This window comes from Chlorocebus sabaeus, chromosome X (genome assembly GCF_047675955.1).
Source record: "Chlorocebus sabaeus isolate Y175 chromosome X, mChlSab1.0.hap1, whole genome shotgun sequence".
NCBI lineage: Eukaryota > Metazoa > Chordata > Mammalia > Primates > Cercopithecidae > Chlorocebus > Chlorocebus sabaeus.
The window spans coordinates 46145328-46169574 of record NC_132933.1 but is presented as its reverse complement, the minus strand read 5'-3'; the positions used below and the strand labels follow the sequence as shown (position 1 = coordinate 46169574).

General features: G+C 36.8%; 2 protein-coding genes across 6 annotated transcripts in view; one reads left to right on the top strand and one right to left on the bottom strand.

Annotated features, from left to right (window-relative positions):
- The window catches only part of NUP62CL (nucleoporin 62 C-terminal like), an 84906-nt gene extending 83902 nt beyond the window's left edge, over positions 1–1004 (bottom strand). For 2 of the 4 annotated variants that reach the window (XM_073013477.1, XM_073013481.1), the window contains exon 1: positions 831–1004. The gene's annotated coding sequence lies outside the window, so the exon portion shown is untranslated. The remainder of the gene's footprint in view (positions 1–830) is intronic. The other 2 variants (XM_073013482.1, XM_007992494.3) reach the window with 2 other exon arrangements.
- Positions 1005–1168: 164 nt separating this feature from the next.
- Positions 1169–24247, top strand: part of DNAAF6 (dynein axonemal assembly factor 6) — a 37478-nt gene continuing 14399 nt past the window's right edge. The window contains exons 1-6 of one of the 2 annotated variants that reach the window (XM_037988858.2): positions 1169–1246; positions 1701–1980; positions 9228–9368; positions 13023–13095; positions 15299–15404; positions 19306–19402. In XM_037988858.2, coding sequence (XP_037844786.1) covers positions 9231–9368; positions 13023–13095; positions 15299–15404; positions 19306–19402 — 414 coding nt within the window. In that variant the 5' untranslated portion in view covers positions 1169–1246; positions 1701–1980; positions 9228–9230. The remainder of the gene's footprint in view (positions 1247–1700; positions 1981–9227; positions 9369–13022; positions 13096–15298; positions 15405–19305; positions 19403–24247) is intronic. The other variant, XM_007992496.3, reaches the window with a different exon arrangement.

Here is a 24247-nt window from a genome sequence, read left to right as displayed (position 1 = left end):
TCCCCACTTTTTGTTTACCGTAGATAATAACAAGTAGAATGGACAAATTAATCAAACTTCACTATCCCCTATGCCAGATGGGATGGTCGTTAAGAAATGCATGGTATAAAGAAAGAAAGGAAGCAGTTTAGTTCATTTATAATCAAATTCCAATACCTGAATAACCAAAAGTAACCATTCATTAAAACCATCTGTGGGGTCCTACTGTTGATCATGGCTAATCAGTCCTAAGTACTCTAAATATTACGCCATCCCCCCGCCGCCCCTTTGTTTAAAACCAAGCCACGGAATTTATGGGAAACTAGAGTAACAACTCTATCTCTAAGTGAACTTAAGACAACCAGATTCCCTAGCAGTGGCAAGCGAGCGGCGCGCCTGCTTTTCTCCACTCCGAGGCGGGAAAAGCAGAGCTCCCGGAGCCGCGATTTTCCCTAGAGTGGGAGCGACGCGTAGCTCAAGCCAGTGCCCCACAGGAACCAGGTGGCAGTTGACCAGGTGCTCCCCCGGGAACTTGGGGCCCGGAAGGCTTGCCCACAGAGAAGAATAAAATGCGATCCCACCTGCACACATACAAACACGATCGCACGCGCCAAGCCAGGACGGAAGCACAATACGTGTTTCTGTCGCGAGGGGGAGACGCAAAAGGCGGGGGGCATGGAGGACGGTAGCAAACCCTTCTCAACCCCCGGTCCACTGCCCCTACCCTTCTGCCCCCGCCTCTCCAGATTGGCTGGAGATCGAGTCCTCAGATCGGGAATTCACGCGCGGGAAAAGCGTAAAAGAGCGAAGCGTGCTGACGAACGGGACAAATGAAAACCCCACAAACTTACCTTGGTGGCAGCCGCCGCCGCTCGCTGTCCGGCTCTGAACTATACGAGCAAGCCTCCGAGACTGCGTAGCCGCCAGAGGGGAGGGTCCGGACCTGCTCGAGCCGGAAAGAACCGGCCTCCGCTGTGGGCAGGTTCCCACTGAAGCGAAGCTAACCCAGACTGAGGCTTAAAAGGGGTCGACCTGGTTAACTAGAAAGGGCGACTAGTGACCCTGACTTGGACGCGCTCGGATTGGTCGATTCCAGTGTTGTCTCAGATGAGACTCTTCTATGATTGGCCAGAAAAGTCAAGCGGGAACCCGGAGGTTGGCAGGTGGGGGGCGGGAACAAAACAAAGTTGTTACCCTAGCAACAGAGAGACGCCGCGCTCTCCACAGTCTTTTCGGAGCCTAGCCTGAGACCGGAAAACTGACCAAGGTGAGGAAACTCGAACTTTAGGAGGGGAAAAGACAGGGTCCTCAGATGCCGTGGCTATCAGAAAAACTAGGGAAAACTCTAGATATTCATAACTCTGAGAGATACCCCAAAAAGCCACAACTTGAACAAGGTAGAGGAGACCCGTTCCCTAAATCCCGCTATCCTAGACTCTAGAAGCAGGACGCTGCTTTAACAAAACTCGGTTTTACAGGATGTGAGTGAGAGATGGGTGCTGATCGACTGTCAGAAGGCAAAAATGAACATCTGAAGGTTTCTCAACTGGTCTCTCAACTCTCACATGCACTTATTGATTCTCCCTTCCCATTAATAATGACTAATTTGGGAATGTAAACCATATTCTCTTATAGGAGGATCTGGGTGCTCCAAACTGGAGCAGCCACTGTACCCTTCTGTTTTATATGTGCCACTGTACCCTTCTGTTTTATATGTGCAGGCACGATTTATCCTGGCCTAGCATGCCTTGGTTAGGAAATGTTTTGGGGGATATAACACTTCAGACTGGGGAAAAAAAAAAATGGCCCCAGTACTCACTATGTGAATAATGTCCTTTGTGCGACAACTTGAACGCTGTGGCCTGAGAGTTCCAGTGTTGCTTGGTTAGATAAGCTGAGGAGTGAGAAGTGGTCAGACCTTCACTTGGTGGGCCCGAGTGTACTGTGCAGAGACTACTTGTACCTACAAAACCTACTACTCACCAAGGGCTGATTGGGAAAGTATTACATGTCGTTTGACTGTAACTGTCAAAGATGAGGAAGTATGACCAAAAAAATTAAATCTGAGTGAAGGGAGAGAACCTAGTTTGACCAAAGAGGGAGGAGTCATCACTCCTTAAGAGCTTCTTGTGATAAGGATTCAGAACAGAGACTGTATTTCCTAAAGAAAAAAAAAAAAAAAAAAAATAGGACTCGGGGAGAAAATTTAAAGCACAGCAAGAAAATTTGCCGGGCCAAGCGCGGTGGCTCCTGCCTGTAATCCCAGCACTTTGGGAGGCCGAGGTGGGCAGATCACTTGAGGTCAGGAGTTCAAGACCAGCCTGGGCAATATGGCGAAACCTGGTCTCCACTAAAAATATAAAAATTAACCGGACGTGTTGGCGCCTGCCTGCCTGGATGCTGTGGTGGGAGAATCACCTGAGCCCTGGAGGTCGAGGCTGCAGTGAGCCGTGATGGCGGCACTGCACTCTAACCTGGGCGACAGTGAGACATGGTCTCAAAAACAAAAGAGGTCTCATACTCCACCTCTATCTAAAAAGAAGTCCCTCCAACTTCCTTTTAGATAGAGGTGGAGTATGAGACTTCAGATAGATAAACAAAGAGGAAAAAATATTAAGTGTATTAAGTTTGTCTGAAATGTACTATATAGCATTCGATAATTCAGGATGGGTCCTACAGAAACCAAGGATTTGCCTCTCCATATAAAAACTAATTTTTTTGTAATCTCAGCACTTTGAGACTCCTAAGCAAGGGATCGCTTGAGCTCAGGAGTTCGAGACCCATCTGGGCAACACGGTGAAGCCCCATCTCTAAAAGTAATAACAAAAATTAGACGGCAAAACCCCGTCTCTACAAATAATACAAAAATTAGCCGGGCACACTGGCGCAGCCTGTAGTCCCAGTTACTTGGGAGGTTTGAGGTGGGAAGATTACTTGAGCCAGGGAGGTCGAAGCTGCAGTGAGCAGAGATCGTGCCACTGCACTTCAGCCTGGTCTACAGCAAGATCCTGTCTCCAAAAAAAAGAAAAACAAAACAAAAACAAAAACAAAACTCACTTTTCAAAAAGAATTGGGATGGTACAGACTCCTATGAATAAATGACTAAAATAGAGGAAATCTGAAATCAAAAGGTGCTTTTTTGTTTGTTTTTTTTTTTGAGACTGAGTGTCACTCTGTCGCCCAGGCTGGACTGCAACCTCCACCTCCCGGGTTCAAGCGATTTTTGGCCTCAGCCACCCCAGGAGCTGGGATTACAGGCGCGTGCCACTATGCCTGGCTAATTTTTGTGTTTTTAGTAGAGACGGGGTTTCACCATGTTGGCCAACTGGTCTCAAACTCCTGACCTCAAGTGATCCGCCCGCCTCGGCCTCCCAAAGTGCTGGGATTACAGGCGTGAGCCACCGCGCCTAGTCAAAAGACACTTTTTTAAAATTTAATAATCAGTAACTATTTAATTTCTTGACCTCTTTTTCTATGAAAGATTCCAGGTACTTTCAAAAAGCATCTTCCTTAAATATGTTTTAAATTTGAAACGAAAACTGTTAAGTTCCCATAGTTACTTATGAGTGAGTATATTTTATGGTAGTGAAAGTTAGAGACAGGAAAAAGAAACCATTCTTAGTATTGTAACGATACGTTCAAAATGAATTATTTTTAATAGGTGGGAAATCATTGATGAGTATAGTTATCAAATAATGCAAAGCAGAAAGCAATTAGTCAGTATATTATAATTTAATTCAGACATAGGCAGAGATGATGTCACTTTTGTGTTCTCAGAAGAATTTTAAAGGAGGAATTGCTAAATTAAGGCACTATATAAATAAAGTTGCTTCAATTTAGGAAAGCTGATTGAAAAAAATAAATAAAAAATATGAAGTTGCAGAAGAAATGCCAAATTTATTTAGAGAATAAATAGATTTTCAGTACTTTCAAATCATTGTGTTAAAGTCAGTATTTTACATAGGGATATATCTATTTACTTAAACAAGTTCCAAAAGGATATTGCTTGGTGAATTTTTTTTTTTTTTTTAGATAGAGTTTCTCTCTGTCACCCAAGTTGGAGTGCAGTGGCATGATCTTGGCTCACTGCAGCGCCCACCTCCAAGGTTTCAGTGATTCTCCAGCCTCAGCCTCCCAAGTAGCTGGGATTACAGGCGCCCGCCACTATGCCCGGCTAATTTTTGTGTTTTTTAGTAGAGACAGAGTATCGCCATGTTGGCCAGGCTGGTCTTAAACTCCTGACCTCAAGTGATCCGCCCACCTTGGCCTCCCAAAGTGCTGGGATTACAGGATGAGCCACCGCACCCAGCCCTGCTTGGTGGTTCTTTATCACCCTGATTTTATTTACTATATATACTTTAATTAATAAAATTTACTATCTATTTGAATAGTCTGTAATTCAGAGTTTTCACTAATTTACCTAGACTTTTCTACAATTAACTGATGTCAAAAGCCATTTTTATTGATACTGTGGATGGAGGCAAATAAAATAGAAAGCATGATCCCAGCCTTACAACCAGTCTGACTTTAACTCAAGGTTACTGATATTGCTTAAGTGCTGTGGGTCTGGAGCCAACCTGGTTGAACTTTTTCAGCCCGTGACTGGCTCCAGTGTTAGGTTAATGAGCTGGTTCTGGAGTGTCAGTTGCTTTAGCTCATTGTGGCTAGTAGATGGTCCAATCATGCTTCTATTTATGAAGACCCCAAGTACTCAGGTTAATGTGGGAAAATCAAAGGCTCTATCTGGAAAATGTTGCCATTAGCATTGGCCTAGCAAAAGAAAATGAAAGAAAGAAAAGCAAAGAGCTTAGAAAATTTATTTTCTAAATGACCAACTCTCAAATAAAAGACAGTAATATATTTTGTTTTTACTGAGACGCTTAAATTTTCCTTAGTTTAAATTTATTCTTGGCCTATGTAAGTGACAGCGCCAGATTCAAACATTTTAGGCAGTGTGGCTCCAGAATCTTCTTTTTTATTTTTTATTTTCATTATTTTATTTATTTATCTATTTTTGAGGCAGGGTCTCACTCTGTCTCCCAGGCTGGAGTGCAGTGGCCTGGTCTCGGCTCACTGCAACTTCCATCTCTGGGACTCAAGCTATTATCCTGCCTCGGACCCCTGAGTAGATGGGACCATGAGGGCACGACACCACGCCCGTGTAATTTTTGTGTTTTTTGTAGAGTCCGGGTTTCGCTATGGTGCTCAGGCTAATCTCGAACTCCTGAGCTCATGTGACCCATGAACTCACCTTGGCCTCTCAAAGTGTTAGTATTACAGACATCAGCCACCACACCCGGCCAGAATCTTCTTTTTAAAAATCACTACACTGTACTATCCAAGTAGTCAGGGCAAAAGGAAGAATACACTCCAAGGTACAAAGGCAGGAAATGATAGAGTATGTTTAATAAGCAGTTTAGTTTTTAACACAGTACGTAGGAGAATAATAGGAGTGAAGGACAAAAAATTACGTTGGGACTATATCCTGAAGGACCTTGATTGCCAGACTCAGGATGAACTTAAATGTATATCACATTTAGAAATAAAAGATAGACCTATAAACTAACACTGCATAGTTCATTGTAGTAAAGATAGTTCACTACAAATAGTTCATTTGTAGTTCCTAAAAAGTCCTCCTGTTTTGGGTTTTCAACTGTGATCTACTTGTGTCAAATGAACTTTAATAAATGTTTTTAATCAAGTTTAGTAAGTTATTCTTAGTATGTTAGACTTCTTAAAAAGCTAGTAGAATCTTCCTTTCCATTGAATTTAGAATGCTTTTTTCTAAAAATTCACAAATTGCTTTTCTCTTTTGATACTTTGAACCATTTAACTAGTTAGTCACAAAATATTTGGGATTCTTTTGTTTCTCAAAATACAATATCAACAAACTTGTCATGATTTATTTATTTATTTTTGTTTTCATGATTTATTAATTTGTGTTTACAGATTATTATTACATTTGAAGGTAAAAATACTTTGGCTAAAGTGGTAATTTTATTTTTATATTTCTATTTCAATTGAGCTATAGTGCAAATCTATGGCATTTTATTCTAGCATGATTTGGAAGTCCAACTGGACGTCAAGAAGTCTAATTCCCAATATGCATCAAATATATAAAGTGTTACTAAGAATCATTGTGAATAATTTAACAAAAACAAACGTACACATTCCAAGGAGGACCATCCCCTTTGAAGTAGTCACTTTTGGAGGCTAATCTTTTATTCTAATGTGGTTGTTATTGCTAAAATTGCTTTTGAAACTTCTGTTTGAGAATCACCTTGAGGCATGTAGCACATTCTTTTGAATATCCTCAAAAAAGAAAATCTTCATATTTTGAAAGTAGGCATGATATCTAAATATATCTAGAAATCACTTGGGGACAGATCTGATGTGTAATCAAACCAAATGATACCGTAATGAAACCTATTTTCTTGGTGATACATATGAAGGCAATTCCAAATAAAAAGAAAAATCCCAAAATATTTTGAGCATTGATAGCATAATTTACATCAGTGTATAACCTTCCAAGTGACTATTTTGAAATATAATATTCAGATGAATTTAATCATGCTTCATTTAGTATTAATCCACTGCTGACTATGTGCCGGCTCCAGTTATTAAAGACACTAAATCTACAGGTATAGCTTCCCACTGCTCACACTGGCCTACTTCCCACCTAATGAGAACCAGGCCAGAGTTCTTTTCCAACTAACTGGTAGTGATTTAGAATTAATCTGGTTTTTCTAAATCCAGTATCCAATGTACCAAAGGAACCATAATATTCCTTCATAACCTCCACTGTGGGTACCTAGGTGACATGAGAAAGCCACCGACGCAGTGCCTGGTGTGTTTTCTCTTTTCCAGCTGGAAGTTTGAGCCCTATTCTGCCCTATTCTGAACCTTCATCTCTAGCAGTCAAGTTGTGCACAGTCCTCGAGAACTGTACCCCACCTTCTATAGGCCAGCGTCCTTCTTCACCCTAAATAGTTCTACCTGTAACCATTACTTCAACCTTTCTGCCCTGAAGCACTGCTCATGTCCAGGAACTCCTGCTGCCATGTCTCTGCCAAGCAGATAAGACCACATAAATTGTAGTTCTGACTACTACCTCAGACACAATATTTGGAACTCTAGAATACCTACGTATGGGTTAGCTTTGCTGGTCCCAGTTTATTCTTCTTTCATTGGCCTACCATTGAACTTTCACATATCTCATGATCAAATATCTGTGGGTACTGATACTATGTGTCAGATAATGATATTTTTATATAGCATTTCATATTTTAGTAAACTCACCTGCATTGCATAATTTGATCATCAAAACAATTTTGTAAAAGTACATAATACTGGTATAATAAACAATTTCTACTATATTTGTTTTTTAAATATCTCATTTGCACCATCTCAACTCAAAATACCAATTATATAATTGCATCAGATACCTGGATGCATTTTTTCCTTTCATTGTCAAAGGTTGAAAATGTTACAATAAATTTTTTGCTTTTAATATTAGGTAAATATTTAATGAACACATAATCAACTAGGAATTTAAAAATATAAACAGGATCCTCTTTGTTTTATTTGTGTCAATTAATCATTTCCATTGCAGACTACCAGATTGTACTGTGAGAGAAAATTATTTTATTACCTTTTATTTCACTTTTCCAGTTTAATGACTTTCCAATGTAATGAGTTTTATCATTAACTTATTCCACATCATTATTAGACATGATAGTCATACCCAGCAAAATAAAACTTTTAAATAACCAACATATGTTGAGTACTTACTTTGTGACCAGCACTGTTCCAAACTCTTTTACTTGTATTAAGCTACTTAATTCTTGTAACAACCCTAAAAGATAGACACTGTTATTATCTCCATTTTATCAATAAAGAAAATTAGATAATAGGAGTTTAAATAATATGCTGAAAGTCACAGAGCTAAGAAAGTAAATGATGGATACAAATCCAAGCAGTTGACTCCAGAGCCCCTGCTTCTAATCGCTATGATATATTGCCTCTATGCTACAGGTACAGGGCAATTTAATATTTACTTCATACCCTCAATGTCTTTGATAGATACTAGGATCAGTTTTCTATTTTAAAAAGAAAGTCAAAATAATGGCAAAACATAATTTAAAAAACCAGAAGATTTGTAAAACACTATCTGCATGCAGATTGATTTTGACAGTACCAGCACACATTCGAGAATCCTTTTGTATTACTGTTCTAGGCACAAAGCAAAAATTTTGGAGATCATTTAATAAAAGTACTAAAGAAATACTTCCCATGAGTTAATTTTATTACCATGTTTTCAAAATGTCAGCAGAAGTGTAAAAAAAGATTCCTATTATATTTATGCTCAAATCACTACCAACAGATCTAATTCTACAGTCTTTATTAAGGTTATTCATAAAAGTCTGACACCTCTAACATTTTTAAAGATCCTGAACTTCCTACTCCAAATATAACTGCAGAGATTATTAGAAAGACTGCTGTCTGAATGGTAGCATTATAGGTAGTTATACTTTTCTTATTTATACATTTAATGTATTATTTCCTAAAAAGCCCACAATAGACATTTATAGTATCACTGTTATAATCAGAAAAACAATTTTTCATTGAAAGTCAATGAATTAACCCATTGGAGCTCTCAAATGGCAATATAATGCTAGGCATCATCAAAGGTTAATTAAGAATTGAAATAAAGCAGAAGATACAGGCCTGCCTGAAGCAAAAAAAATGTAAAATGAATACAGATCATCAGGGCATGTACCTCAAACGACATATTTTTCAGTTCACTTAGTAGAATACACAGCCTAAACAGCGTACATGAGACAAATAAAAAGACAATCTAAAAAATATGTTCCCAAATGATGATACATAATGTATCATACACTTTTTCTAGAGGTAGGGCTTAAGAATCTACATTTTAAACCAACTCCCCCAAGTGATTATTAAGCACATTAAAACCCGAGAACCACTATAGTAGGTGCTCGATAAGTGCTTGTTAGCTTGAGTATGACATTTTAGTAAAGCAGGCTGAATGTTTGAGTTTACTTGGTGCTCCAGGTCTGTGAGTTAGCAAAATACATACATTTGAAGGAGTTTAAAAGGATTTCCAAGGAAGTATAAGAACCAATGGAGTGACCGAGGGAAGAAGGGAGATATGACAATAAAACATCTTCATGTCTTAAATAAAACAGAAAAGTAAAATACCTCTTTCTGATTATCTTTTTCTTCAGATAATGGAATCTGAAAATATGGATTCTGAAAATATGGAGACAGAAAATATGGACTTTGAGAGTGTTTCTTCAGTTACAGCTCTGGAAGCCCTCTCTAAGCTACTTAATCCTGAAGAAGAGGATGATTCTGACTATGGACAGGTGGTCATATACTTACAGTTGAATTAGTTTTGTTTATGGGAAGTTGTGGAACCATATTTGAACAACCTGTTCCCACCTAGCTGTGGGAGCAGAGCTGTGTCATTTGATACATTCATAGGAAGCTACAAGGCTGATTATGCATGACAATGTAACCTCTAGTACATTTCTAGCAAACATAATTATATTTTTCTAAACCACCTGAACACTGAATAGGAAAATAGCTCTGTAACTATGGTAGCAATAGCCACATTTCAAAATGTTGTCATTTATATTTATGGCTAAAGAATGCCTGACAACCATTGCAGAGTGGTAGCTAGGATTGTTTAAGCCTAGACGATATTTCTGTAAGACAAATATTTTCAGTTATACAGTATTAATTGGACCCCCAAGTACCAGTCCCTTAATTTTTTAATTTGTCTACACATTAACGCAGAACAGAAAGTTTTTGAGCCAAATAATAGGGCAAACTAGCTTCAGTCTACCAAGATTGTCTTCCCAGTAATGCACAAATAAAGTTGTGGAGTCTAATTAGTTGAGTAGCATTTGGGGTCAGGATAAGTAATGCCAGCAAGGCTTGCAGTAGCAAGATGGGCTTCATTTTAGGTAGAAGAGTTCCTTGAACTAACCTTTTACCACTCCAAGGTTACTGCCAGTATTCCCAGAACAATTAAAACACGTTTATATAACTCCCCTCTCTCCATTCTCCTATTTCTTAACTATCAGTGAGCCTTGGCTATCAGATTGCCTATGATAGGGCAAACAAAATTTGGGGCAAAAAATCCCATACTATAACAGACTATGTCAATTTGCATAAAATTATTTTAATGAAGTGTTTTGTTATATGACGAATTTACCATGAATAAATCATCTTTCACAAACGTATGTATGAATTTACTCCTCCCAAAATTTATTTTTGCCACAATGTGGAGAAAAAAGCAAGCTATGAACAGGCAGCAAATTCAGTGGCTCAGACTGACACTGAACTGAGGTACCACCCTAAGGAAGAGCTTAGGTGGAATAGGGCAGAATAAATAAGAGGTGAAATGCAAATAAAATTTGTAGAAGAACTGAGTCAGCTTGGAGCCAGGATCAGGAACCAGGAAGTTTTAGTGAGGGAAAAGTCTTAGTAGAGGCTGAACAAAGAAACATCAGGACGCTAAGGACAGCATTGGCTATACACAACAAACAGGACATAGGAGAAAAAGTTAGGAACAATGTATCAGTGAAGTTGGGAAGGCAAGCTCATTTTTGCTACCTTAGTTGAAGTAGCAGAATAATAATTTTCTGGAGCCTACATCCTAGGAAAGGTAAGGTTATGCCATATAGAAAAAGTATATCAAATATTTGAGAAACAGTGACCTTGAATATAGTGAAGTGGAACTTGTAACTGTGACAGATTCAAATATAAGGATTTACCCTGGTTACAGAGCCTATTCCATTTGGTGTTTATGGTTGGAGGTGTTTATTTGCATCTAGAGGTGTTTCTAGGAGGAAAGATGAGTGCTTATGAGAATAGAGACTAACATAATATTACTGAGTTGTACAGTTTATAAAGGAAAATTACTATAATAATGTATGATTCTGTATATCTGGGTTATAAGCAATTTTGAGATAATTGGTCATTCAGACACTACAGTACAGATATCATTAGAGGACACAGAATTAGAGTATCAGAACAGTGGGAGAATAATTAATGTTTCTAATGAACTATTACATTTTCCAGGAGAGAAACTGCTTTTCATTTTTTAACATGTATTAATCTTGGGAACTGTGGGATGATTACAAGATTGATGTGTTTTTGAAAATATGCTCTCTGAAAACGGCAAGACAACAGTTGCATACACATTGCTTCATTTACACTATCCCTTTTCTATATGACTTGTTAAGAATCTGGGAGATTGGGGAGAGAGTGTGTCTGTCATTTTTCAAACCCATGAGGGGATCTTAAGGCCTGTGGGAAATAAGGTTCACTGCTCTTCACAGACATTATAATGAGGATGTTCTGTCTTACATATTACAAAGTGGCATGAATTGCAATGATAAATTGCTCAGATAATTGGCTGTAGATTAATGGTAAAGGCTCAAATGATGTTCTAATAGAAAACAATTGCCAGATGGTTTTTAATGTTTTTATGATCCCATTCCGTCTTTTAACTTGAAATTTTTATTTTTAATCATTTATTTTCATTAAATTAATAAATTGAAATTCCTATGTGTTCTGAGCCAATCACTGTCCATGGAGAGTATACTAATTTTTGTCATGAATGTCCAAGATTTTTTCTACTGCTTTTAATCTTATGTGGAAGGCAGCACTCAACAAGAGGCCCTCATATTCTGAGAAATGCTTTACTCTGATTGACTATTAGTGTTCTGATGATTAATAATTTAAGAAAAGTACTACACATTTATATGACATTAGTGATTAAAAAGAGGGGGAAAAAAGTCCCAAATATTATCTTGGGATTTTCACATAAAAATGCCTGTAATGCCTTAACTGCAGACACAGCACTTTTGGAACACCTTTTGAAAAGGAATAGTTACTGTCTCAGACACTTTTGAGATATTATAGATTAATTTCTGATTTGTAACTTTTGGAATAGTTTCACATAATAAAGACCCACATGAGCTGTTCCATCAGCTTTTAAGGACAGACACTACTCTCCTTGCCCAAACAAGACATTCTAACTTTGTACATGTCTAAAGTCTTAGGAGATGAGGACAGGGGCCTGAAAAAAGAGAGATAGAGGTGCTAGTTGGCCAGTTGGCAAGAAGATAATAATTTTTTGACTGCCAGCAGTGGAGTGAGTTGGTGCTGCAGGGCATGACATCAGCAAAAACAATTAGTAAGAAATTGGGATTTTCTTGAAATACCAAAGAATCCCTGAGACAGGCCAATGAGGTGGTGTCGCTATAGCAATAGTGTAATATGTGTTATACTTAGTTGAAAAAACGAAGATTGCTTGTATTGGTGAATCAGGGCAAGTCCTTTGGGGATGTGCATGCTTGTGCAGAAGATGGAAAAATAAACTTTAATGAAGACTGAAGTACATCAGCATATATTAGAGACTATTAATTTGTGGTTGCTGTTTAAATCAACTAGTTCAGTGTCATAAGGCGGTGGGACAGGGAAGTGTTTCATACCTATAGTGGAAAAAAGTAAAAGCAGTTATCAGGGCTTTTGAATGATTAATTTGAAGTCTGAATACTTAGCTTCTGCTTAGTGTTAGTTTTTATTTCTATAAAACTTTCACATACTCTGTCCTCCATCTGACTACAACCAGACACTGCTAAACCCCAAAAGAGTCAATGCCTTTATACTAATACTTGGTTCTAACCTTCATAGAGATGAATGTGGCTCATTCCTCTATCCCCAGGGATACATGAGTCACTGAGCTGGAACTAGGGATTTAGCCTGACCAAAGATCAATTCTGCCCTAGAGTCTATTAAACCAAAGACTTTTTGAAAGAACAAGGAAAGCATATTCACAATAGTACTTGGCATCTGTCTTTCTGTTGTATAACAATGATGGGTAATTAAACTGGAAAGCTCCATGAGTTTTTTTGATGGAAATCCTATCAAATTTGAAGTATCACTAGTCATATAGGTTATACAAGTATTAATTATAGAATAGTGAACCTTTTCTCCTCCCTCAGACAAATGGTTTATCTACTATTGGAGCCATGGGTCCTGGGAATATTGGACCACCCCAAATAGAAGAACTCAAAGGTAAGTTATTTAACAAAGCAGTATAGATCAATATAATATTTTCCTTGGTAGAAAAATTATAGGGAGAGTAATACATACTAATACTAGTGTTTATTAAGATGAACTAAATAACAATGTATTGTATACTTGGAAATTGCTAAGATAGTAGATTTTAAGTATTCTCATCACAAGTAAATGATAAGTAGGTGAGGTAATCCATATGTTGATTAGCTTGAGTTAGTCATCCACTGTGTATAGGTATTTCAGAACATCATATGGTGTATCATAAATATATACAATTTATATTTGTTCATTAAAAATGGAGGAATGAATAAATAATTTTTAAAAAGAGAAAAGGTGAACTAAAATAATCATGGAAATGATGAATAGCCATTTACATATAAAGATGTTGTTTTTACTCTACTACTGCAGGTAAATAGTTTTTCTAATAATGGAAATATATTTGCCTTGAATTATCCACATTCCTTGCATATTTTCTGAGATAGAAGACCAAGAAAGTCATGTGTGGTTAGATCATTTTTTATTTTTTAGGGTTTATTTACCAAGATGCTTAGCTTCTTTACCTTCTACCTTCCTATAGTCTAGCAATTTCATGGAATTCATTCGTTGAGTTATTTAATAAATATTTATTGAGAACCTATTATGTATCAGGCAGTATGACCATCTCTGAGACTACAATGCAGATCAAAACAGAAAAAGTCCCTGTTCTGATTGAGCTAATAGATTTTTGGAGAAGACAATAAAACAAACAACTACACAATTTTATCTTACATTAAGATGCTTATACATTAATGTCTTTGAGTTTACTTATTAAAAAAAAACAGGTCCAATAAATGAGGCTAAATAATATTTTTACATTTCCCCAGCATTTTGAGTTATACATTTTTAGAGTTGAACATTTTACAAATCTTTAAAAATATAAAAAGCTTTAATTCTGTTGGTCATGATCACCATTAACCAGAGGATAAGAAGGGAGAGGAAGTGAATTTCATTCATCATTTTAGTTAATTGCAAAAGATTTGTCTGGACAAATGTTTAAAATAATGGCTAAAATGAGGTCTAAGGATGGTTTTAAAATTTCAGTTATTATTGCTATACATACTCAAGAGGCTATTTGCCGTACTCAAGAGATATTCGCTCCATGGCAGACTAGTTCACATTTCATGTATTTCTGTGCTGCCTGTATTTCTGATAATGTAGGTCTAATAATCTTTAAATTCTGAAGGCAACGATTCATATGTAAAATGTTACATATAAATCTGTAGTTAGGCTTTACAAAGCCCATGCTAGATAGAAGCTGATAATTTCAAAAGAATTGCCAGAATTGAAAACCTGACAATTGGGTACCTTTCTGAGAATGCTTAAAATGACTCAAAGCAATGTTCTGCACCTAATGCAGGTCTCCATTGGATACTACAATCGTTAAAACAAATGTAAGCTGGGTTTTTGCATGCCTATGGAGCCTATCCACTTTTAAACATTTAAAGATGACATGCAGAAACCCAACCTCATGCTCAGCTCTGCATAAAGGACAAGTGGTAGAGATTTTCTTTAAAGCTTGTGTCTACATGAGGAAAATCCTGGACTAAAAAATGATCATTGTATCCGCTGCTTTCAGTTTCTTTAATTGATATTATTATTTTGAGAATTATGTCATGCTTGCATGGAAAAGATATCAAGGGGTTTTTGTATAGTAAAAACAATGCAAGATAAGACATTTCTCTCCACATCCGATTGATTGTAGTTGTGATTTTTTCTTTTACATAAAAATATTTTTAAATATAATCTTATTTATGTTTCTAGAAAAATGTATAATATTTCTTTTCATATGTATATGGAGAGAGAGAGAGAGAGAGAGAGAGAGAGAGAGAGAGACTGGAATGATACACAACAGAATACTAACCAGAATACTAACATTGATCATCTCCAGGCAGTTGGATTGTAGATTATTTTCTTCTTTTTGTTTATGTGTTTTTGCCAAATTCGCTATAGTTATTATTACAATTCTACAATGAATTGGTTCTGTATTGATAGAAACATTTAGTCAGTAGTTACTAATTTAGCTTGTTTTGACCAGAAAACAAGCTAGTGATTACAAATAATGTTTTATTTCAATGATCCCAAACTGAGTGTGAAGAAGAACAGGAGCAATTTAGAGAAGGAAAAAGCATGAGCTTCAGCTTTATCTTCCCTTTCTTCACAGTTATCCCTGAAACCAGCGAGGAAAATAACGAGGACATCTGGAATTCAGAAGAGGTTCCAGAAGGAGCAGAACATGATGATATGTGGGATGTTAGAGAAATCCCAGAGTAAGTCAAATGAAGCCGGAATGTTTTTAGGAGTTTAAGTTAGCTGTGTCATCTGATAGCATTTTATTTTTTACAAGATTCATAAAGTAACATACCACATAAAAGATAAAACTACAGTGACACACAGAAAGCATGTGTAATTGATGGTTTTTTTCCTTCTAGAGCAGAAACAAGTAATAAAGCATAACACCTTCCTTTCAGTTATTATCTAGCAAAAAATGAAAAATATAGTCATTTCCATTATACATTTATATTTAATGTCAATTTGTTGTATAATGTGGAACTAGCAGTTGGAGAAAGCCAGCCCATTAAATTGCAAGCATTCATACAAACTAAATTACAATGCCATGTTTATTGTCAAGGACTTGCTTTTAATTACTCAATGTTCCACAATTTTGGTAAAAGGCTGTGTTCTCTCTCCAATTATCAATTATTACCCAGACTTGTTTACTAGATATTCTAAGATTATGTTTAGTATTCAGTGTGTTTTGCAAGCAGGGTTCAAGACTTGCTTTGTAGCCTTTCCAATACAATCAAGTTATAAATATGAAATTTATAATTACTATAAAAAACCTTTTATTATAATTTTAAAAGTACTCATACTTTTAATGAACCTTAAAATATATTTATATACTTAGATGAAATTATTGGTCAAATAGACTAAGCTTTACATATATGTATTTTGAAATGAAATTTGGATTGACTATTTAGAATAGCAGGGTAAAACAAAGCCAATACTTATTAAATTATAATGTACTATATAAATTCTTAAAGACTTCTATGGCAAGTGATCTGACAAGTTTTCTAATACTGAATACAAAACTATCCAGTATATATATATATACACATTTTTATATATTTATATATTTTTATATATTTTTATATTTATATATATTTTATATATATTTATATTTATATATTATATATATTTATATATATTTTTTAAATGTTTATATATTTATATTATATATATATATATATTTTTTTTTTTTGAGACAGAGTCTCCCTCTGTCGCCCAGGCTGGAGTGCAGTGGCACGATCTCTACTCACTACAACCTGCGCCCCTCCTGGGTTCAAACGATTCTCCTGCCTTAGCCTCCCATGTAACTGGAACTACAGGCACATGCCACCACGCCCAGCTAATTTTTGTATTTTTAGTAGAGATGGGGTTTCACCATGTTGGCCAGGCTGGTCTGGAACTCCTGACCTAAGGCGGTCCGCCCGCCTCAGCCTCCCAAAGTGCTAAGATTACAGGCATGAACCACTGCTCCCAGTCAAAATTGTCCAGTATGAAACAAACAAACAAAAAACTCCGTGCTTCCATCTTCTACATAAATTCTGAAAATAGAAGCTGTGGGAGACTGCAGATAATTAACTAGAAAGAAGTATCCAGCTTTCAAATAAACAATGTCAAGACCATAAACCTCATAAAAAATCAAAGGAGATTTTAAAACATTTCTTAGAGAATGAAGAGAGTAAATTTGAGGTTATGTTTATATAGTGTCCACATATCCATATGAAAAGTAATAATTAAGTCACTTATTTGTCATATTGTCTAACAAATGTCAAATATCCATATGCAGCAAACTTCAAATTTGAGTAATTTTTCCCTTTTCATCCTGATGTTTGATGTTAGGTAGATAGAACATCCATGAAAGCTTTAAATGAATAATAACTTCGGGTTATTATGAGGAAAATTGCTTTATAAGATTTTTAAAATCTTTATCTTCTACCTTATGAAAATACATTTTAAAATTTCTCAATGGATACGGAGGAAAATAGTAACGAATATGAACAAGCATTTCAAAAAAGAAGAATCACAAGTTGCCAAGTAAAAAAATAACAAGGAGCTGAGCTAAGGCACTGGCCTTGGGGAGAAGTATGAGGGTCTTTATTTGAGTGAGTTTTGAATGAAAAGTTGGTATTTGGTTAGATAAAATGGATGAGAGGAGTGCATCAAAGATGATGCTGAAGTTATTAGCTTGGGTGACCGAGGAAATGATAATGCCATTAACTTTGATAGGAATTATAGGTTAAGAAGAATCTGTGAGTTTGTCCTTCCTTCCTTCCTTCCTTCCTTCCTTCCTTCCTTCCTTCCTTCCTTCCTTCCTTCCTTCCTTCCTTCCTTCTTTCTTTCTCTCTTTCTTTCTCTCTTTCTTTCCTGAGACAGAGCCTTACTCTGTTGCTCAGGCTGGAGTGCAGTGGTGTGATCTTGGCTCACTGCAACCTCCGACTTCTGGGTTCAAGCGATTCTCCTGCCTCAGCCTCGCAAGTAGCTGAGACTACAGGTGCATGCCACCAGGCCTGGTTAATGTTTTTTGTATGTTTTTGTAGAGACGAGGTTTCACCAAGTTGGCCAGGCTGGTCCTGAACTCCTGGCCTCAAGCAATCCACCTGCCTCAGCCTCCCAAAGTGCTGGGATTACAGGCGTGAGTCACAGCGCTCAACTAAATTTGTTTTTTTTTCTTCGCCAACACCCCACCCCCCGGCTCCGCCCATTGTTCACTGCAGCCTCAACCTCCCGGGCTCAAGCAATTCTCCCACCTCACTCTCCCAAGTACCTGGGACTACAGGTGCACACTTTATTTTTGTGAAGACTGTGTCTAACTGTGTAGCCCAGGCTGGTCTCAAACTCCTGGACTCAAGCAATCCTCCTGCCTCAGCCTCCCAAAGCACTGGATTACAGTTGAGAGCCACCATGACTAGCTGGTTTTTGATATGTACACTTTGAGTTCTCTTTGGGACATCCAGACAAACCTATGTAGTAGGCAGTTGGAAAATTGTGTCTGGAGCTCAGGATAAGAGCAGGAGCTTGAGCAAATCCATTTAGGAGTAATGAATATATAGATCAATCCATTCTGTTTGTTTTAACCTGGCTTCACCTTCATAAACACTTGGTAGATGTTATAGCCTATTAAGAGAAAAGTGCCCCATAGCAAATAGTTGCTTATTGTTAGCCATGTTCAAACTCAGAGAAATCCCTTTTTTATTTTTGGGCGTTCCTATTGGCAAATGGTCAGAAGTTCAATCTAGTCCTTTAGTCTTACTATCCAGAGATTTACAATTTCTTTAAGGTAGCATTAAGCAAAATAATAATAATAATTTGTAAGTATTTGTTTCATTCTATCCGAAGAGATGGGGTACCTTGTGGTGGGTGCTTCTACAAACCATTCTATTCATGGCCCAAATTTGGGAGGGAGGAAAGATTTGTGAATTGTCATGCAAGGGGTGAAATATCAGGAAAATCTTTCATTAAATTCAGAATTCTGTAAGACTAGATTCTAAGCACTGTAGTGTGGCTGTGCTGACTACATTACCAGTGTTTCTATTGTAGAATTTTAGCCGTAGAGATCATTTAGTTCAAATTCACCCTTCCCTCCCATAAATCATACAAATGTAGAAACTGAGACCCCATGAGTTTGTGACTTGGCCAAGGTCCACAGTTAATGACAGAAACAGTACTAAACCTGAATTTTCTCCTCTGCTCTGTGGTTTAAACTTAGCAGAGGAAGGTTTCTATCAATCCCTAGGTTATGGACTCAGTATTTTTCTGAGCCATTGTTTTTCAGGAACAGACTTTCCCTTTTTTCTTCTACTTTGAATCTTATTAGAATCTTATTAGAAGTTCCCTCAATCTATTTTATTTGTCTAGCTCTAAAACAGTTAAAGGTTTATTTTAGAAAATAATAGCAATCCTGCTTTTCAGTGTTTATTTTTGACCACATTTCTAGACTTCTTTTCCTTTATGCTCTATTATATACCTGAAGACCTGCAACCATTTTATTTATTTAGTCTTTGTATTTTTTCTAATAGCATGTCCTCATAAGTTTCTAGTTTTCTGTTATTTGACAGGAAATTGCTCTTTCATCTTAGTCCCTATAATCATCGATTTTTTTTTCAGGTATGAGATTATATTCAGACAGCAGGTGGGAACTGAAGATATATTTTTAGGGTTGTCAAGAAAGGACTCCTCAACAGGTTGTTGCAATGAACTAGTGGTAAGTCTTTCCTCCCCTTCTTCATTTTCTATATGACCACTGTAGCTGAATTGACTGACTATTGTATACATAATATTGTAGGCAAGGTTGTAAACTCTTTAAAAATCATGGTTGCCATGTTTCAGGTACTAGGGGAATAATGGGATAGACAGTTTAAAATTGTTAACTTGTACAAAATAAACTAAGTTTATACATTTGGATGAGATTTACAGATAAACGTAATAGAATCATATGACACAATGCACAATTTCTAATTTTATTGCTATTAAAACTTCCCAATTGGATTGGACTGGATTTTCTTTCATCCTAGTTCCGTCCCATGCATGCCAACGGATTGGTTATTAACTTCTGATGAATTGACAGGCAATCAGAATGAAATATCTCCTTCCCCGCATCTGTCTTATCTCTTATTTCTGTATTTATTGTAATGACTAAGCTTACAACGTGGTTAAATCCCACAGAAAGGGATTTTCTTAATTTTGGAATCTGACTTCTGATTAAAAACTTTAAGAAAGACATCTAAAATGTTACTTTGCTTTCTTATCTGAATGACGCTACAGAATGTTGGAGAGCATCCTTTACCAGGTCACTGTTTCTGTATAACAGTTGTAGCAATACCAACAATATCAATGATACCACCTTACTTTTGCTTATTTCATCCTCATAATGACCTTGTTGAAAAATCTGGGCCTAACCTAGAATGTGGAATTTGATTCATTTTAGCAACATTAACAAGTAATTCTTGTGTTAAAAATTTATTTTTTGAGATCAGGAACTAACTTTGCTTCTATTTTTTTTCCTCCTTTCTTACATTATAGAATACTGTGGTGCCCATGGGAGATGCGTAATATTTTTTCCTTAAGCAAATGATAAATAGAATTTCTCTTTTGCATGAATTTCAGGTTTTCTCTTATTAGCAAAATCTAAGACATTCAATTGAATCAAGTAACATAATGGGAATAGTGGCTTTAAGTACCTCAGGAGATTTTTCAAACTCTAATGAGTTAAGGTTTCAAGTAATCTTGAAGTAATTAGCTCCCAGGGTTTTACCAGTAATATTGAAATTCCTCTCTCTTAAATTATTGTTAAATTGTGTTTTTGATGTGTAGTGTTGGGGATTGCTCTAAATTCTGGAGGAATTCTAGGCCCTAAATGAATAAAACTGTTGCAAGCCTTACCGTTTCTCTCATGCAAAAATTGCCTCTAGTTTTAATAATAAAGGTATCCTGAATGAAGAATCTCAGAAACTAAATCATACCTCATAATAGAAATATATGGTTTATCTAAAACTCAGTAAGTGTATACAGAAGACTTGGTATTTCTCTCAAATGAATTTATAATCAACTGGGGAGACAAAACTAACAAAAATGAACTAATTTTATTATTAAGAATTAAACTCAGCATAAACAATTATAAGTCTACTAGAAGTTCAGAAGATTGGGATAAGTCATGGTCACCACTGAAAGGCAGCAGCAAATAACACATTTGTTGATGCTATGGTACTTTGTCACGTGTATACTGTTCCTTTTCTCTTTCTTTCCTTTATTTCCCTTTGTTTCTTCATTTATTAAATCTTTAAACACTTAGTGAAAGTTACTACATACCACAGACTGTCCTAAGTACTAGAGATACAAAAATAAATGATAAACAATCAATTGTCCTCAAGGAATTTACAGTAAAGGAGATTGACACCTAATAAATCACCGTAGTTCAGTATGGTAAGTACATATTTAGAGGCATATACCATGAATAGAATGATGGTTACCAGAGACTGGGAAGGGTAGTGGGCAGTGGGGGGGTGGAAATGTGGGGATGGTTAATGGGTACAAAAATATAGTTAGATACAATAAATAAGATCTAGTATTTGATAGTACAACAAAAGGATAACAGTCAGCAATAATTTGTTGTACATTTTAGAATAACTGAGGGAGTACAATTGGAATGTTCATAACACAAAGAAATGGTGAATGGTTTAGGTGATAGAAACCCACCCCATTTACCCTGATGTAATTATTATACACTATATGCATGTATCAAAATATCTCATGCACCCCATAAATATATATTTCTATTATGTACCCATAAAAATTAAAGATAGAAAAATAAAGGCATATATCAGGTACATAGTGACATAAAGCAGGAAGGGATCAACTTCAAGTGGATAATATTTCTACAGTGGCCAACTTTCTAAGAAGGGCATTCCAAGCAGAGGTAAGAAAGAGCACATGGAAAGGTATCCAGGCATGAAATAGCATGGCATATTTGAGTAAGCAGAGACTATAACAAGAATAAAGAGTAAGTGTGGGTAATAATGGACTAATAACCTGACTCTCAAAAAAGATAAAAGCTTGTAGCTTTTATTTGTAGCTTGAATGTTATCCTGTAGGCATACTAATGACATCATCCACTATCATTGCTTACTCCACTGACAAGACTCAGAGTAAATAGGTTGTTGAGCCCACCTGAAGTATTTCTTGCTCAAATGTATATGCTTATCATTCTTGTTGATAATATGGTGTTTCCTTGAATCTAAGACATCATAAAATTGTAAATGCGCCATTTATTTAACAATAACAATGTTTCAGAGGAAAATAGGTATAATACCATATTACACCACCATTGATTGTGCAGTGCATCTCAATATCAGAAGCATTAAAATGTGGGGAAAATTGTACCTGAGAATTGCCTGAATATGTTATTTGAGTCCTGGACCTGGTCTATATGTAACAATCCAATCCTTTAAGAAGGATTTCTTCTTAAAACTTTAAGAAGAAAACCCTTACTTAAACCGAGTAAGGCAATAGGAGTACAATCTGTTTACGTACAAGAAGTGATTTAGGGTTTAAAAATTCACAAGGGCCATCCTTTCCTTTACCCTCCCCAGACTCCAAATAAGAAAGCAAGATTTATGAATGCTAAGTCAAAGCAACGGTCCTAAACAAAATTCTGCATTAGGAATGTTTTCAGCAAACCCTTCGAACCTCAAACCCAAACAGCCCCATTATCCAAATACTCCCTGCCCTATTGTTATCCTCTGCAACTGCTTTACTCCTGAGTTTGTAGCCACCAAGTTTCCCTTGCGTTTATCTATATTTAGGTATTTTAGAGCTAGAGCTAGCCAGTGGTTTACAGGTTTGTTTTGTTTCTAGCTGTCAAGCTTTTTTTTTTTTTTTTCCCAAATAAAATTCTATGAGTAAGCCCAGTGTAGTAAACATAAAAGTACCACTGCCTTGTTTAAAAAGGTACTATCACCCATGAGGCAGCTCTTAGGAGAATGGCTGAGGCTCCTTGGAACACAGTTTGCAAGATGCTGATCTAATTTCTCATCCTGATTACAGTTGATAAACTAAGGTCAGGCTTACGAGGTTCCAAATACTCATATACATTAATGGAAAAATAATAAGAGATCTAGAGGGCTTCTTTTTCCTAGGTGACATATATGCTTTTATTTAAACCCCACGAGTGGAAGGCCCTAGCTTGTTTCATTTTGTTTTGGTTTTTAATTTTCTTTTTATCCTCGCTATATTCTCCATCCCTCTCCCTGAAGCTCTCACTGTGATGGGTGTGATATTATGTTGGTGCAAAAGTAATTGCAGTTTTGCTATTACTGACTACTGGTTATTGCTAGACTGACTGAAGTACTGGACCTCTTGGGTGCTAGTTGAGAGTATGGAAAAAGGAACTATAGGTATCAAAATATGTAGCAAGATACCCTAATTCTCCATAGGATTATTTGTGGCAGGAAATGGGATGGGTGTATTGGAAAAATAGGACAGGAGATTCTCATTTTCACCCATGGTGCCAAAATCCGAAAATGAGTGGGGCTAAGGTTATTGGTATTCTGCCAAATTACCCATTGTTTGTTCTAGGAGAGGGGAAAGGCAGCTTGCAGACAGCTTGATGCTCTTTGACCTAGAATTAACACATATTTTGATGTTTCACTTTGATAGATCTATACTGATAAGGGGACATTCTGATATGACCCAAGAAACAAGCCACTAAGCCTATTTTTTCCCCAACATCACCTCCTCCCTAGGATATGATCCTTCCCCCATCTTTAAATCTCACTGAGAATAGGATGAGAGTCAAGGATGGGATAGAAGTCAGTCACCATCTGGCAGACAGACACAACCAGCAGTCACATGTTTATCACACATATTTATCTCAGAAAGTGCCATCAATCATTTTGAGCAAAGTATTTGCTCATCCTCTAAGAAGTCACTTGCTTCCTGAATGGTCTGCTCTTCAAATCCTGATTGCTTTCTTAAGGTTAAAACGTTACATTTGTTTAGTTTTTGTTTGTTTGTTTGTTTGGTTGGTTGGTTTTTTTTGGACAGAGGCTCACTCTGTTGCCCAGGCTGGAGTGCAGCCTTAGCTCACTGTAGCCTCTGCCTCCCAAATTCAAATCATTCTCCTGCCTCAGCCTCCTGAGTAGCTGGGATTCCAGGCATGCACCACCAAGCCCGGCTAATTTTTGTATTTTTTAGTAGAGATGGGGTTTCACCATGTTGGCCAGGCTGGTCTCGAACTCCTGACCTCAGGTGATCGGCCTGTCTCAGCCTCCCAAAGTGCTGGGATTATAGGCGTGAGGCACCGTGCCTGGCCTATATTTGTTTACTTTTAATGAAGAAAAAATGGATTTGGCTGCTTGATAATGAAATAGATTTTGTTTTCCATTCTATTCCATTCTAGAGGATGGACCTAGTTTTGTTTGTTTGTTTGTTTTTTGTTTTTTTGTTTTTTTTTGGTAGGCTTCCTGATTGTGTTAACCTTGTTTTATTGGTTGTATACCAGACCATGTGGCAGAGGGAAGGATATTTGATCTGTAATATGATTCCTTATTAT